This window comes from Zosterops lateralis, assembly GCF_965231275.1.
Source record: "Zosterops lateralis genome assembly, chromosome: 2".
Taxonomy (NCBI): Eukaryota; Metazoa; Chordata; class Aves; order Passeriformes; family Zosteropidae; genus Zosterops; species Zosterops lateralis.
Genome location: NC_139763.1, coordinates 26695573 through 26713923, shown reverse-complemented (window position 1 = coordinate 26713923; position 18351 = coordinate 26695573). Strand labels below are relative to the sequence as shown.

At 39.6% G+C, this 18351-nt stretch overlaps 1 protein-coding gene across 10 annotated transcripts in view; it reads right to left on the bottom strand.

Moving 5' to 3' along the window:
- The window catches only part of MCF2L (MCF.2 cell line derived transforming sequence like), a 156482-nt gene that overhangs the window by 39371 nt on the left and 98760 nt on the right, over positions 1 to 18351 (bottom strand). For all 10 annotated transcript variants that reach the window (XM_083854903.1, XM_083854902.1, XM_083854900.1 and 7 more), the window contains 2 exons: positions 17979 to 18093; positions 735 to 825 (listed from right to left, as the gene is read on the bottom strand). In XM_083854903.1, the coding sequence (XP_083711029.1) occupies positions 735 to 825; positions 17979 to 18093 (206 nt within the window). The remainder of the gene's footprint in view (positions 1 to 734; positions 826 to 17978; positions 18094 to 18351) is intronic.

Sequence of the window (18351 nt, the reverse complement as noted above, 5' to 3'; positions counted from 1 at the left end):
AAAAACCATAACCAACCAAAAACTAAAAAAAAAAACCCAAGTAAATCAGAAGTAGAATAAGCACATGATAAACATGAATCTGTCCTTCCCTACTTCTGAAAAGAAAAAAAAAAAAAAAAGAAAAAAGAAAAAAAAGGAAAAAATAAGCAACCCTCCTAAAAGATTATTTTCCTTTTTCTAATTTTGAAAATATTAATTGAAAGGGAGACTGGGAAAGTTAGGAGCATATACTGTTGATTAATCACAGAAGGCACATACGGTTTTTTTTGCTTACAGGTAATCCTTGTTGTAAATCAAACATCACAAGAACAGTTTTTCCATGCGAACTCCTTTCACAAGTGGTAAACTCAACCAGGACCCTCACCCTCATTTCTTCGTAAAAGAGAAACTCACTTGAATAGTGAAAAGTGGACCCAAACTCTATGAGATCCATAAGGTGTCCATGCAAATATTAGCTCCCACCTGGGAGAGCTGCATGCTCACACATTCGCACACATTCTCTCTCCAAGTGCATACTTAAGAAGATGTCCTGAGCTGCAGATTGCATTAAAAGCACATCACAGACACATGATACTCTGTCTGAGATACAAAAACCCTGCTGGATCCCTTCTGTATACCTTCTATTAGCTGACGTATTGTTGAAGAGAAAAAAAATTATGTTTTTCTGCTTGTAAGAGGAAGATTCAAAAAGGAAAATCTTTCTAAGAAGTCACTTAAAAAAAACCAGTACTCACTGCTATCCGCAGTATGGAAGCTTTCACAGAGGTCCATTTGTCCTGTCTGCGATCTATGACAAGAATAAATCCAATTCCAGCATCTCGTAAACTAAGTTTGGAGGAGGAAAGAAGAAAACAGGAAAGTTTTGTTAAAAATACAAATGTAACTCCTGGTTCCCTCACACAGAAAAGCAGTTTAAAAAAAAAAGTAGCTTGACCTTTTTGTGCAGAATTTTCTTCATATAAATATCATAAATACAGATACACTGTACACCATTGCAAAGATGCAGCAGTCCCACAGCATTTCACAGAGTTTCAAAATGTATTCAAATAATGAATTCTTCTTTTTCACAAAAGATAATATTTACATTTCTTGCACAGGGATTATTTTACAAGAAAATAAGACTGATTGATTCTCCACTGTTTGGTGCTGATATAATCCCTTCCTCATGATGTTGTCAGTATAATTTCAGGATCAAAATAAAGTTGTTTTCCTTTTGCATCTCCTTTTAACCTTCTGTTTGAATGTCTTCCTCCTCACTGATACTTAAAACACCTTAAAAACACAGATCCTTCTGATCATGGTATTGCTCCACGCATCTGAAATCCTCATATGCCTTCAGGTTGTAAACTTCTTCCTAGGTGCATTTTCACATTCACCAAAACAAAAAAACCTTACAGCATTTAAACTCTTCAAACCACAGTTGAGAACAACGAGCTCAGAGGCACTTCTCTGGAATGGAAACATCTGTGAGAGAGATTCTGCTCAAATCCTGGCGTACGAGTGACCTTTCTCTTTTGCCTGTGCTCAGCTGCATGTGCTACCGAGCCCTGACCAAGGGATATGCTCCTGTTTTGTAACTCCCCATCTAAGCCAATTGTGCAATGCCAGCAGCAGCCCTTGCCAGCCAATCGCAATCAAAATGGAAACAGCAGGCAAATACAAGGCAGACAGGCTCAGATTTATTGTTTTCTCATACATTTGCTCCTTTTTCAGCATATGTCCTGTATTTTTACTTCTGATAATTTATTGCAAGGCCTGCTGTGGCACTTTGTGACCTTTAGAAATATTGTGCATCAATTTGTTATGGTAATATCTTAAAAGAAAAAATAAAAAGCAACACAACAGAATGTCAGGATTCTTTATTCAAGATTGCTGAATCATGGAAACACCAGCCTTTTCTTTATAAGATTATGTCAGTAGCATAATGATAAGAGGATGTTTAGGAGGATGAAGAACACAGGTATCCAGATGTGTCATCTTAAGTTACTCTTTAAAATTACACATTTAAACAGGACTCACAGTTTATTCCCTCTCTTTTACAAAAGGCAGTATCTCTCAAATTTACAGATGTACTATTTAGTGGGAAAACATGAATAATCATTAGAAAAGCAAAGGAAGCCTTTCTTTCTTTCAGAAGAAGCTAAGCAGTCCTTTTAGCACAGCAGAATATTAAAAGCAATCCTCACTGCCCACATTCAGTGCACGTTACTTAACTCTTGCCTCTGGGTTAGGACAACACTGATAAACAACATCTGAGCACTTGCCTTGTAAGCCTGACAACCCTTGCAGACAAACAGGGCTTTATATTAGCAATATGCTTCCCACTACAGTAAATTTCCATGATTTACTAAAGTTTCCCCTCTTCTTTTTTCTTTATTTAAAGGGCAAGGGGAGGAGAGAGAGATCCAGACTGATTTTATCCTCTCCCTTTTCCCTAAGTTCTCACAATTTTACCCTTTAATGACTGAGCAAAATAAAATTATAATAGCAACCATGTGCCACAATAATCAGATGGCAAAACAAACTCCTTGGGTACACAGCCTCAATGTGCATGAATGGAGTCAAAAAGGTGCTACAGCTGTCCCCACAGGAGTCAGTGTGGATTTTGGAGTGTATTAAAACTCATGAAGAGTTATTTTCCCTGCTCAGCAGAAGTTCCCAGGAGCCCTGAAATCCCTCCATACCTCCTCAAAGGAAGCATAATCTCAGAGTACCTAAATGCAACATCTGTATAATATTTCAAGAAACTACTGATATTTCAGTGCAATATGAATAAAATTAAAACCTCTGAAAGAGCATCAATAGGATTTCTCTCTAGGAGGACACGAAAATACAGACTCAGATGTGATCCCAAATATTATCTACATGGCAGTTTCACACAGTTCATCACCTGCCTCAACACCTGACAACAGGCAGAGCTTAATATCATTATCCTAGAAAAATAAAAAGACAAGGCTTACTTAAGTGGAAGAATTAACAAAGAAAAGCACATCTCTAAGACAGCCCAAAAGATGTCTTCAGCCAACCTTCTTTTTCCAGTGGATCAAACAGAAGGATCAAATTTGTTGTGTGCTTGCATGAATCAGCAAGCTCAGACATAAAGCCAGGATTCCCCACTGCTGCCTAGAAGAGACCCGGTGGCAAAGGCTTGAGCATCTGACTTCAAACTGTTAACATGCCATTAATATAGACCAGGGAAAAAAAAATAAATGCCCTGTTCCAAATCAATCAGGGTGGGAAAAGCATTTGTTATCTTGACAACAGTGCCTTGTTGCAAAGGCCTGGCTCTGGAGTCTGGGATCCAGCTCCAGCAAGTCACAGGCAGGAAGCAACAAACCAAACTAAGACATTGTGTACAACAAAGTTGAGAACATTACAAAGAGAACAAAGTCATGTATTCAAGAAAAGTAAATATTGAAAACAGGTCTGTCTGCCAATGTACCCTTGCTCTACTGACCTCTCTTTGCTGCCAGACACGCACCTGCACATGGAGTTGCAAGACACCTTGCAATACCCTCCTCTCTTCTAGGGCACAGGATGAACAGTGCTTTGGAAACAACACATACGCAATTTCCCTTTGGCTCCTGATTTAACTGTGAGTCCCCCTCTTTCCCTCAGCCATTTTTATTACATTTAATCTTGATACTGGTTTTCTCCTACCCCTCCATGTGCTTGAGAGGAATACATTTTGTTTTGTGCTCAGTGTCTCAGCAGAAGCATGCTCTGATGGGCACAGCTCATCAAAAGCTCATCAAAAGCTCATCAAGCTTTTTTTCCCTGCCTTGGTTCAGCTGCATTGTACTCATCAGCTTAGCTCACATCTTCTCATGGTTCTGCATCACTCTCCAATATACCTGTCTCCACCACTGACATTTGTCTCTCCCATTCATCACTCCTTGTCCCAAGAGCGGTTCAAAAAGTCATCTCCTCCTCCCCCCTACCCCCAAATTTTAGACTGTCAGGATGAATGACAAATTCTCACCCTTTCCTGAATATCACAGTCCCTTCACCTTCCAACTACCCTCTTCTATGTCCCACTCCATCTCCCAGTATCTTCCCTTGGGTGGACACTTCCCTCAGCTGTGGTTCTGCCTGTGGAGTCCAGCAGCTTGTCTGCACTGCCTGCTGGTCAAGAGGTGGCACTCACACCCCATGCCACAGCCTTCCTGCTCTCAGCCCTGGTAGCAGACCTGGCTCTAGAGCAGCTCATCCTGTAACCTCAGAGAAGTTACTGCTCAGCCCCAAGGATGAAGCAGGACATTTTTGGCAACAGGCTTGAGTAGTTACTTAGCATCTGCGGCCTGGGATTTAGGCAGATTTTTATCAAGGTACTTTCTTGACACAAAAGCCATCATTTTTCTGAGTGTCAAGTCTGAGTCCTTGAACAAAGGAAATAGACACTTGAGCTTCTCAAACAATTGTTTCAAGGTTTGACAAGCATGGTGGATTTTTTCTTTGGCATCTTAGGAACCACTCAGCTATTTTGGCTAAACTTTACAACATAAAATCAGGTGGCATATCACAAATGGAAAGAAAATTTGGCAGAGTTGTTAATTACTAGGAAGCAACCCTTACAGTGAGAAATATTAGAAAACCCTAGCAGAAGCACCTGTCTATTCAGGCTTCTTAACATTTCCCATATGACCTTTCTTGTCTTTAATATATTAACTTGTATCCGGTGTACTTTCTGAAACATAATTTATATAAGCTTTAATTCAAATTTAGTATTTCCTTCCTTTGTTTCTCTCCTAATACATGCACAAAAAAAACTCCCAGACCAAAACAAAAAACCCAAAACACAATGGGATAAGCACTGTTCTTCTGTTTATTCACCAGAACAAAGAACAGAACATTTTTTAAAAGGCAGGGAACCATCCCTGCTTCTGCAGGAAATGTGTCCAGCAAACTCGCCAAGGCCAGGTTAGAAAGTGGAGGAGGAGGAGCAGGGCTACAGAGGAGAGGAGAAAATGCAGCAGAGGGTAGACTTTCTGCTCAGGCCCCTCCCTCTGTCCTGGGGAGCCAGTGTAAAACCATTAGGAGGAGGTGACAGTGAGTTTGAAATACCTGCCCAACAAGCAGTCAGTTTTCCATGTAGACTGTAGAGCAGGAACTGAATTTTCCACTTAGTGACTCCTCGGCTTTAGATTATGGGGACATCTCCTCTGGTCTTGTTTGCAAGACTTATTAGCTCATGCACTTGGGGGAAAGGGCGGGAAAGCTTATAGTACATAGGACTGTGGAAATAAACTTCCCTCTGGGTATGTGGAAGCAATTACATAAACATCCTCTGAAAGATCCTTGCATTTCTCCAAGGTATGGGTGGTGACAACTGCTACACAAATAATTTCCTATTGCTTCTACAGTGCTGTATGAAAGCAGTTAAAATACATTGATCTCTGCTACAAGTGAAACAAAGCAAATCTTTGGGTTCATCCCAGAGACTTGAAAGTATCAAACCTTTGCATGTTTGAAATTCTATACAGCATTTTAGGTTACATAAGTCCACTTATTTAAAACTGAATTTCAGTCTTAGAGCTTTATTATTGGCCTACATTAGTCAGGACTGTTCCCTACCTCAACTACCTCAGCATACAAATAGACTAGAAATTCTTGATCTTAAGGGCTGAACAACTATTTCCATAGTAGGCCTTCAGTAACATTCCAGGAAGAGTTACTGCATTGAAGAGAGCACCAAGGCAATGTCTGCAGCAATCTGTATCACAAGCAGAACCCTGGTACCACTCTATCTCAAAGTTTCCTCACCCACAGCACAGTGACATGCGCACGCCGCTTCAAAAGATGGGAGGTCTGGGGCACCTCACAAATCCTGATCTTTTTTGGCATACAACTGTAAACCTGTGTAAGAAGGACTTGGAATTGGCTCACCCACTTGTCATTGGTCACTTAGCTTAGGAACAGGCCGCCGGAAATCAGACACTTAATAAACAGGGTTGTTGTTTCCCAAGAGAAACTTTGCATTCTACATTTGCAGAGACATTTCAACTGACTGAACTTGAGTCACCTCAAAGACTACTTCTCTGTCTCTCCTGTTGCTGCTAGGAATGATTTCTTGGGGGGTGAAGGGGAGACGAGAATTCTTTCTTAATCATCACTGTTTCACACATTTAAAAAATGAAACCATGAATGTCCCAGCAATTAATGGAAGCAGAGAAGAGCCACCTCCTTAGCGGCTTTTATAAGCTCTAGAAGACAGTCAAATAATATAATGAAGAAGAATGTGATATTAATGGAATTAACAAATCAAGATAAAAATCTCCAGTACAACAACTAGGAAAGGAAAAAAAAATCAGCTAAGCCCTGGGGTGACATTTCACATTACCAGTTTCATGCTGGTTTGCCAGCAAGGAAAAGGGCAGTAACAATTCACCTGACATAGCTTTGCTGCACATCTCCTCTCCTCCTGTCCCTCATGTAGGGTAACCCAGATTACTTCAATTTGATCAATTTGATTTCATTAACTATGTCCTAGAGGATGCAGTGTTTCCTAGAGCAGAAGAATTTAATGGGTTATGAACTTGACACCAAAAGAGAAAAAAAAAAAAGGAAATTTCAGCTGTAACATTACACAAAATGTAGTACCCAGCCACTAAATAGTAATTAGATCTAGAGCAGTTTCATTTTCTTACAATACTTGATTGCTAGTTATTGTAACGATAGCTTTGTTTCAGAACTGGCCAATTCATCCACTTCATTCCAAAAGAAATCCATCTGAGTATTTTTAAAAAGGGACAAAAATATCATACTTGGCATGTACCCCTAATTTTAAAATGTTTAAAAGCTGCTTAATAATTTTAAAATGTCTTGTACTAGTTTCAACTTTAAATTTTTTCTCTTACAACAGCTTCTTTCTCACAATCCAAAATAAAACTAAACTTAAGGACTTTAAGTCACCATCTCTAAGGAAAAGAAACCAGATTTGTGCTTTCTTGAGTAAAGAATGAAAGTAGTTTGATATATATCACACTCCACAAAGCTCCAGTTTGAAAGCCTCAGATATTACAGTCTTTTATAGCCCAAATTACCCAGCCCCACTGCAGAAGGTTCCTGATTAAAACAATTTAGAGATAGCAGGAACTAAAAAAGAATTATAAACTAGACATATGAGCTGTTACATAGAACTTCCTCGTTTCAATTGCAAAGTGAGCCTGTAGGTTTTAACACTGTATCTAAGCTGAATAGTGCTTTGTAATGCTGCTGCTATTTCAGGTCTTACTTAATGAGTCTCTAAAAACCTGCACTTAAATTAGTACTTAAAAGCATTTAACAGAAGAATAGCCTGGCAAATAAAAGAAGTTTTAATCCTTTAGAATGTGTTAAAAATGTAACATTTTATAAAGTTACATAATGTTACAAATTATATTCTGAACTTGCAATTTATCATTTTTGATACTAAATTATATCATATGTAATCATAAAGTAATTACATCTCTAAGACAAGTTGGAAGTGTTCTGAAAGCTGGACAGTATTACCTTCCCATGAACTACATTTGCTCTAAATTAGCAAACTTTAGAATTACATTTTCTATTTTTACAACAGAAAATTTGAGACCTGCATTGTAATTGAGATATCCATGGCAAAAAAACCATCTGCCAAGAAAATAAATAGAATGAAAATGTATTTCCAAAAGATGGCTGTATATACAACTGCATGTTGCTGTCATGGCATTCAGTCACTTAGACAGAAAACAGCAGTTTGGTGCCAAGTTCTGCCACAGATGTAGATGTGTGACTAACTGAGGTGCAGTATACTGAACAAATCTGAGGACAGAATTGTCCCTGACAAAGACAGCATTTACGAACACCCAGATGAAGCTCTTAGGCTACCTAGCAGACCTCCTGAGCCGCTAAAGCAAACTGCACGACATTTTGGCTCCCACTCAAACAGTGGTCCTGACATCTTGTGGTGATACTCATTTGTGATATCTCAGCTCAGATCCTATAAGAATCACTTTCAGCCTGAGGTGTGTAACTAGTCTACCAGTAATCAGTTCTTATTCCAACAATATTTATGAGAAAAACAGAAAATACAGGTGCACTCTATTTATGGTACATGGCACTGCATAGGGGGCAAAAATAGGAACACAATGATTAACAACTTCATACATTAATTCTATCATTTCAGACAGAATTAATATAGTTTTGGCTTTAGTTTTTGTAACCTCTATCTCTTCAGCTGAAAACACTGAAGTCAGCAAGTGCAGAAGTGCTGGAAGGACACGTCTATCTCTTCTGTTTCACTGAAAAATCATCCAAAGCAGACCCAAGGAACAGGCTCACCTCAAACTTCCTGAGGTGCTGAATATAAAGCTGGTGCCTGGTAGTGTGGAAATTGCTGCACTGCACCTATCTCTCCATATTCTCATCTCTGGAGTCAGGGAAAAAGCTTGCCATCTACTCCTTGCTGTGTTTAACCAGTGAGCAACCTGTACTGTGCTTCAACACTAAAGAAGGCTCTTGATGTAGAAAAATTTGTTCTATTTGATTACTGAGCTCTGTCATACTCAGCTCAATGAACTGTAACTGTGGAAGGCAAAACCTACCCAGCTCAAACTAAGGCTGGCAACTGTTCATGAAGAAATATAGGAAAGAGAAGGAATTCCAGCAGAAGAAATTTAAAGTAAGAGCCAGAAGTGCTGTTATACAAGTGCAGCCTCTAGTGGTCTGTCCAAAATCACTGAATGCCAAGTAAAAATTAATATCTTTTAAGCTCTTGGCACAAACAGCTGCATTTCACCCAACACAGCTGATGCTGTGACACTCCACAGCAGCAGCACAACGTGCAAGCAAGGGGGCACCATTTCTTATTGATGCTTATGCTTCAAATCTGATTTTGAAAATAAAAACTCCCTCCATCCCCCAGAAACCAACATGTATGCTATTCTATGATCAAATTAATTCCATACTTAAATTCTGTGACTGGATAAATTTTTAAATGCACATTAAAAAGCCCAAAGCATTTACACTGTCTCTTTACTTTGGTTTTGATAGTTACTGCCTTCCCTTCACAGAAACAGATGAAGCTGCACAGGAAATTAAGAAAATCTGAGCTTCTGTGTAGGAGCTGAACCTGTTAAAGCTTCATCATTTGACAAGGTTCAGATAAGAAATTTGATGTATTTCCCTGCTTCAGCTGTGCACCTTTTTTTCTTCACATTCCATCTAACTCTCCCTAAATCTTATCCAGGGTACCACTGATGAAAACCTTCTCTTTTTCGTTTCCTATTATGCTTACTTTTGGTCTCAGCTGTTATTAGTTCATGCCCCAGGCATGTCTAAAAACACACTGTATTGCAATTTTCTTAGGACTGGGGAACCATCAGATTACCAAATTTGCATTTTAGGATCTCTCAGCAAGCGGGCAAAGACAAATTTAGATGGATGTTGGGTTGTGAGGTGGCATAAATAAAAACCATCCCAGGCAAGTGATTAAAATTTCCTCATAAAGTGGAAGAGATGAGCAGAATCATACAGTCTGGCAGAGTGACACCATGAAAAGAAATGCCTTTTGTCACTTTATAAGCACAGACAAGAATAATTACACACGATGTTGTGTCAGTGACAGGAGATCTTAAAAGCCAGATAAACAGGGGAAAAAATAATGAGAGCAACTTCAAACAGCTTTGTCTGAGGGGTTATTAACAATTCAAAACTTTGGAAGTCTCATCCAAAATTCACAATCATTGTAGGTCAGACAGCCACAAGAGGTCATGGGTAGCCCTATGCCTGATCTGAACATTCCTCAGTCACCACAGGACTGTGATAACAACAGCTCACTGCACTGCCAGCAGACCAAGAACCTGCAAGGAAGATGGGCCGCTATCAGGACCATCCTGGCAACAGGGCAAATGCCAACTCATTGACAAACAGGAGAGTTGCCCTCCAGCCTTGGGCCCAAAAGCAATCAGAAGTCTTTATCCTGCACAGAACTATGTCTCTTGAAATTGTGAGATACAGATCCCAACATATTTACCTGAGGGATTTCTGTTTCAAGCACTGCTTGTGTTCCTCAGCCAGATGGACAGCACTGTACATACCTTATTTATTTTAAAATATTTATGCCAATTTATATAACATCCAAGTCATAGTTCTTTTATCTCCCCACTCAGGTTTAGAGATATGGGCACCAGTATCCTCCTTGATTGGTCCCTATATCTGCTCTTTTTCTCCTGCACTCCTTTAGGTCCTCAAATCAACCTCTCTCACTTTCAGCAATCCCTCCTGAACCACAACTGATTGGAAGACAGTAATGCTGGCTACATTCTATCATAAATGCTGACCTTCTTTCTGCTCCAAAAAGCTTATGCTGTTGCGGGGGAAGCCAAGGGAATGTAGGCAGGGTTAAAAATAACAACTAAAGTGTCCAGGCATCATCATCTGCCTGGGCCTGGACATCTGCTTGTACCACATGCACTTAGTGCCTTTCCATGGTACCCATCAGCCTTTTTTATGGTAACTTCATAGATTCACAGAATTACTTGGGTTGAAAGGGATCTTAAAGATCATCTAGTTCTGACTGCCCAGTACTTCACAAGCTTTATCCCACCAAAGAACTAAAATCAGAGCTACCTTAATGCATTTTTGCAGATAAAAGAAAAACTAATTTAACAAGTCATTGCTTAACAGATCCTCTTTTAGTGTGTGAAATTAAGTAAAATAAGAGTTTTTAAAGAAGAGTTATAATTTTCTAAATGGAAAACACTGTGTGATTTCTTGAGGTCATGCAGAGCTGCATTTAGAAGCACTGTTTGAAGAAAGACAACAACTTTGAGGACTCATTTAGACTTAACTACAGATGGCTGAAGTAGGTCACATCCTGGAGGGACAATTAAGGATAAATAGGTCAATAAAGGCAAAAGGGCTCCATGTCGGTTTAAGCTTAAGAAAATTGAGCAACAGAAAGCCTGTGTGACCCTCATTTTAGAACTATTAAGTCCAACTCCATAAAAACATTTTTACACCTACTCAGAACTGCAATATTGGAATGATACATATTTCCAGGACACTGCAACAGCCACTAATACTACTGCACAAAGTATTGGAACAATCTTACAGGGAATGCTGCACAATTTATTTTAGAACTGTGCCATTACACTTAAATAGGGTGTAAAATTCTCTGAATTTAATACTGGACAAATAAAAACCCCTGTGTGACGGTCCAGAATTCTAGTAACTAACTCCCACAATTTTACAATGCTTAATTTAGTTTGTCTTATTAGCAGACTAAATTTACCACTGGATGGTGCATGTCATACATACTACCCAAATCCTCTAAGCCCTAAAGGTGTAAATGGGATTTAAAGACTGGAAAGCCTTTACCTGTACAGAGCTGGGCTTTAAAACAAGTTTAAGGCACTTAAAAGGTGGACATGGAAACAAGCGTAAATATTTCTAAACCAAATAAAAATTCAGACTCTAAGTAACAATTTGGGCTGCGACCTTAATCTTGTGAAGGTATGTATCTGATACAAAAGCTTTGGACTGTCACTTAAATTTAAGATACAACATTCTTACTTCAAACCTAAGACCTTACATTCCCTGTCTGCTTACAGCAACATATGGTATTTACAACTGTTTGGCAGCTGTGCTCTGAGAAAGGAAGGGTACACACAGCGTGACAGATTTTGCTGGAGGTCCTGGGATATTCTCACTGACAAATTTGAGGGGCTGCCAAGGTAACAGCAGGGTTCAGGTTCCATATCTTCAGCCTGGATTGCAATCCAACAAAGAGGAGAGCAGAGAAATTAAGCACAGCTGACAGAAATAAACTCTGAAACTGCAAAGCTGTTGCTCAGCATGTCAGTATGAACTGTCAGGGCATCTGGTTTTTGGCACTTCTTTCCCATTATGTGGTGATGTTCATCCCTAGCACTCCACAAAACAAAAGGGCTTAACTCTTAGCTAGTGGTGGGCAGTTTGCAGATAAATGGGCAAACACAGGCAGTTACTCCCTGACACTGATTCTTCACAAGGTCTGCTGGACCCTGATGGACTTACAGGCTCAAAATACAGCATTAACCCAACACTGCTGCCTCTGCTTTCATAGCACAGTGGTGGATCTAGGCCAAGGAGACTGGCCTGGCCCAAGCTGTGTGAGCCCTGAGCTCTCCTGTGTCCCTGGCACGGAGGTTTGCTAGCTCCAGCAACACCCATGCCACGCTGCTGCATGTCCTCCTGGTCCCTATCCAGAGCCACCTCACCATGCTTTGCTGTGCCCACACAGATCTGAACCCACTGAAAGGCTTAGCACACACATTTCCCTTTCAGTTTTCCAGTGTTATCCCAAACAATGGGAAGCTGGTATAGTAAACAAGGAGGGGTCTACCAGAAGCTAAGCAAACCCTAACTGCTGAGCTTCTGAACTGTCGGACATCAGCGCTTTCGGAGGTCATCTTGTCCTGTTCCATCACCTGGACAGGATGGCTCCCTAGTTTCCTACACCAGAGACTACCAAAAACAACAGGATTTTTTAGCAGGCTACGTGGTGTTTAGGCATTTGTAAACTTCCAGGAATCTCAAAGAAGGGGACACTCTCCCAGCCAGGAAACTGACGGACACCTTTCAAAACAGGAAACTGTTGAACATGCCAAGTTACCCTGAGTTATGCTCTAGATCATGCAGTAAAACAGAATAGCATTGCAAAGAGAAGCTGTACAAGGCTCTGACAGAAGACAAGCAAAAACGGTCTATGTATAATGCTTAATCAGCAATATGGGACTCAAACAGGCCATCAAAAAATATTCTGAATTTTCTAATCTACACTACTTATTTCTCATGAAAGGGATTTTGTGTTTAAGACTCGGCTTTACACTTCAAAAAATTAGCTTTCCAATCTCTTGTGACCACAACAATTTTAGCTTGCTTTCTTTGTTCAAAGATGAGCCTATATGAGCAGGAAAGAAAAGCATTAAAACTATACTCTTTTGTTCTCATAAACAGCAAATTGTTTTCTAATTGCAGTAGAAACTGCTAATTAACCAGAAGCAAAACCATATGTTGAAAAATACTGTGTAGTTAAGGGTTTTTTTAACTACTACAATTACCTATTAATTTCTTTTGGAGCAAGCTCTCATGCTACTGCCCATATTTGGTAAACTCATATTCCAAAAATGTGTACACATATAATAGCTAATAAAATACATTTCAAGAAACAGATGTGATGAAGAGAAATTAAATATGAATAACACCTGCCTTCAAGGTACACTGCAAATTTTAGAATTCTATTTACCAGGATCAATAGAAAAATGAAAAAAACACCAAACCTTTCAAAATAGAGAACCCTGAATGCCCCGAAACTTGATATTCTTCCTTCAGCCTCAGTACATGTGTGATGAAAAAGGTATATTGCACAGCTGCCTCTCCCACTATGCCGTAAGAATGATGGTGTTTGGAGGTTGTCAGGCTTTTACTCATCTAAGAGAGAAGACAACCTTGGTCTGCAGGGCCTTTTTCTTCCTACCAAGCTCAGCAGTCATCCCCAAAGGACTCACAGGGTAAAGAAACAGGAGATGTTCTCTGCAGAAAGAGAATCAGACCAACTACATGGACATTATAAAAATCTCAAAATATCCCAAAAGGATGTAAGACATGTCCTCTACTCAAACACAGTTGAATTTAAAGTTGTCACCTCTTATGGACACTATCTAGAGATATTACTGTATTCTACAACTCCACTGATAGGAACTATTAATTCACATGGATCAATATTTATATGTTAATTATTTGTACCAATTCAGAATTCCAGTTAAGCTACTGTTCCTAGAAAGCACTGTCTTGTGTACTGCCATGGATTTTCCTACTTGGGTAGCCTATGTATCTTTCTAAGATAATTCTCACCTTTTTGATAAAACTTTATCTTATATTTCAATAATGATAATAAAAAATATTATTTGCTAAAAGGAATAACCTGCTTCAGAAGCATTACACAAATACCTTTACAACATATATTTCAATAACAAAACAGAAGTTACAAAAACATTAGCTGCAATCTTCTGCTGTCAATTTTACTCATCCTTAATCTATTGTTTTTCCTGACAAAGCAGCAATCTTTCAGCACACATGGTACATGACCGTTGTCACACAATATGGCAACAATTATGGCAACAATGAGTATTTTGAGATTACTACAAACTATATGTTAGACATTGTATTTTATCCAGCCACCTATGGAACATGAAATTACCTTGCAACATTAACAACACCCACCTGAAGAATATGGTTCAGCTCTCTGCTTAATGTTATACAGTTGCACCAAGGTTAACTGAGTATCTTTAAACTGAGATGAGGTATCCCCTTTCCACTGTCCTTTCTTAACATCCTCATGTATCAGGCATTTACACATCTGAGCACATGATAATAGCTCTACTATTTACACTATTTCACTCTATGATCATCTAAGCTGGTAGCATGCAACTTTTAATAGCTCTATTCCTAAATGCAAGGTACCCCATGAGATATTTTTTGCTTCACGATTAAAGCTTACTGTGAAAAAGACAAGAGAAAGTTCATGCAGAAAAAAACTGTGAAACCCAGCGTTCAGATAATACAGAACAAGGACACAGTAATTAGAAGGAATAAAAAGGTTGAGAGGTTTCAGTTTTTCCCTCTTTCAACAAAATCCTAAGCTAGCTTTCTTTCACTTTGGAAGAGATCTTGAAAACCTGAAGTCCCTGCTAAGATTTATTATACCAGTAAATATACTATCGGGTGAACTTTACTGCACAGCACAGAAAGATCTTTTCTTATGAGACTCGTAGTAGCTTCTTACTGTCATCCCCATGAAATATAATTTCCCTTAACATGTCACTCTAGGCAGTTGGACAATGAGGTTTGGGTTACTGCTGCCAACCCATTGCTGTGATCTTGTACAGGGTCAAGTAGAACAAGCAGTTTTCTGAGGAACTGGGGTGGTTCCAGATGTGTCTGTGCTCTGCAGTCTATGCTCTTAGAAAAGTCCATTTCCCCTTAGTCTGTCAGAACAGCCAAAAGACAGTTACATATCTGATAAACTAAATTACAATAACCTGGAGAGCAGTCCATGCTTAAAAGCTGTGGGCTGCATTTCCATCCTTTCTGTAAATCTCTGCTCCTTATACCTCTTTAACTAACTGACAAACTAAAAACTAACTGCCTCCATTTCCTTTAAAAGCTGCTTCCAGAGCACCTAAACAGTATCCGAACACTAAGATAGCAGGAAAAATCCCACCTTACACCATCTTTAAGAGCACTAGAAATATCCCAACTCAAGAAGTGCAGCACTGCCCCTCTAAAGGTTATACATGTATCAATTACATATCAATAGCAAAAACATCTTTCACAAGTGGATGTATGCTGGCATCTGGCTAGTGTAATTTCTGTAGCTTTTTATTCCAATAAACCTGCACAAAGAGCCACAAACACAATTTTACACAGTAAGCTTCTGACACTGCTAGCAAAGCTATCAGTCAGGAATGTCATAAGTCCTTTGAGATTCTATTGATTCTCAGACACAAAAAGGTGGCACATTTATCAGTATCTTAACAACAGCATTATTTTTACAAGATTTGAAATTGAGCTGTCATCACTTTAAACCTAGAGAACTGGTATATTCGGAATAGCATCTTACTCTTAACATCTAGACAGCTGGGCTATCTCCTTTGTTTACAAAGAACAGTCCTCTCTTTCTGAATACTTACGAATTAAAGAAACAAGAAAATCCTAGAAGAACAGCCAGACTTAAGAATGACTACTTCTGGCTCAATACTCACAGAATAATTGTTTTCAGGTAGCAACTGACAGAAAAACCTCCAGAAAATCTGCTCCTGTGAAAGTGGTGTGCTGGGATGCACTCAGTGCTCCCCCGCTGTACCAGATGCTGTTTGTTCTGATTAAAATTTCTCACATGAATCCCACTCTGTGCAGAAGTTCAGTGGCCACCATGAAGTGCACCACCAAGGACTTTCAAAAGGAGAAGCACATGTGAATTTAGAATATAATTATTTGCAGAACCAGTACCCAAAATATGATCAAGGGATGCTCAGCACCATGCAGTTTAACCATTACGAGGATAAACAAAGAAAAAGCAAAAGCTGTCTTTGAGCTTCAGAGTTTCATTCCCTGACAAACTAGGGATTAAGAAGTACAACCAGGAGGGGCTGGTTACATCAAGTACAACTTGATGAGGGTGCCCTCCATCTCCTACTCCAGATCCCTGCCAAGGACATCAGATAGCATGGATACGTACAGTTCCCTGAGGAAGTCTGTCTCGGGATAAAACATCAGCAATAAACACCTCTCTTTGAGCCAAATAATCCGAGCACTTTCTTACCCACCCAGCAGCCCACCTGCAAAAATGTAACAACTCGAAGTGAATAGAAGAGTACTGGGGAAGACTGAGTTGAAAGTCTTGCTCAGGGTGAGGCAAAAGACATACACATCTTTGCCTCATTGATACATCCAGCATTGTCATCACAGAAATAGGCTGGTCAAGCACAATTACTGTTGTTTAATTCATGCTGGCTATTCCCCATCACCTCCTTTTATGAGCCCAAAAGCATGTTTTAAGAGGACTTGCTCCATAATTTTCTCACAGATCAAAGTGAGGTTACCTCTATTCTCAAAACCTTTCAAGGATAATAGAGAGCAAACTTACTATGACACTGGTCAGTGTCCTCACCACTCTCAAAGCAGCTCATCTTACCCCAAACACTAGACTTGGGTCAAGATTTCGCAAAAGATGCTTGATTTTGTCCTCAGCCGTTGCTTGTCATTCTCCTCCTTAAACTCTCTCTCTGAACACATAGGCCTGGGAGACACTGTCAGAGAAGACTGAAGTGAAGAACTCAAGTGTTTCAGCCTCATCTGAAGAAGCAGTTTTGGCTGCTACTAATTTGCCCAGTCCATTCAGCACAGGTCTACAATTTCCTTGTTTATTCCTGTACTGCTAAAACACTGGCAGTTTTTTCGAGCAGTCTTTGATATCCCTTTTTTCTTGTCCCTCAGCTCCAGGTGTGCTTTGACTTTTCTGACGCCATCTCTTACGTGTTTGGATAATGTATCTACATTCTTCCTCTGTAGCCTGTCCCTGCTTTCACTTCCCTTACGCTGCCTTTGTATTTCAGCTCAGTCACAAGTTTGCTTTCAGACAGTGGGGTCAGTCTCCATTCACGTTCCAGGACATTCCATTCTTGTATTTGGAGAATGCTGTCCTTCAAAACTTGGCAGCCTTCCAAAGAAGATTTACTCTTCAGAACTGCCTTCCTTTGTATCCCACCTAGCAGTTCCCTGAATTAGCCCGAAAATTGCTCTCTTGAAGTCTAGGGTATGTACTTTATTCTGCTACTTACCTTCCTCACCTGCATCAGGATTTTGAGCCCACTATTTCATTCCTCAAGAGACTGTCAACAAAAATCATGATGTTTATTGAGCAGGCCATTGGTAATGCTACTGCGCCCTCTAAGAGAGTCAGAATTATTGCTTGGGCCTGCTTCACACTTTCAGGCAAAGCTCTGGAAATCTGCAGACACTGTACATTCAGCTAAGCCAGGGAAACAGGGAAGCAGCTCAAGTGGTGAGGACAAACCTCTGTATGTAGATACAGACTGTTCCCTCACTGAGTAATATCCTGAGCAGCACCCAGGAATTAGCATGTTCTGCCAAAATTATACATGTACTCGGTTAAAACACTGAATATTGCATTCTAAGACAAGTGAAGATACAAGAGGATGATGTCCACCATGGAACCTATATCCATACATACCAGGAAATAATTTTCTGGTGAAATATAAATAGCAGTACATAATTTATCTAACAACTATCTTAGACAGCTGTCACTAACCACCTTTACTGGTGCTGCGTCATAAACTTCCTTTTCCTTTTCTTTAATTAAACAGCAAGCCTGACTTTTACACCACGTGCAAGGGATCAAACGTGAAAAGTCTCTTAGCAGATAAAAGGTTATTTTCTTCTAGACAGGTGCTCACCTTGGAATGCTTGTCAGGTAGGTCAGGACATTCTGAAACTCTTTTTCGGGAATCTCACTGAAAGCTGGATAGTCTGGAAAGGTGATAACAGGGCAGCCATCTCCCCCTCTTCCACCTACAAAAGAGACAGTAAATGCATTTACATGCAAGTCTCTTTACCTAGACTGAAATTTCCCAGAAATAAAACAACTGCATTTTTTCCTCTCTTCTTCTTCTTTTAATTTTCTTTAATTTTTGGGGGCTCATGCGTGGACAGTTTATTCTGAACAGTCTCTCTCTTCTTCAGTCCTTAGGAAGTTTTATAAAAAGGAATTTGTTACACCCCATTCACCACATCAGATTTTTTCTGGACAAATGCCTTGGCTCCTATGAG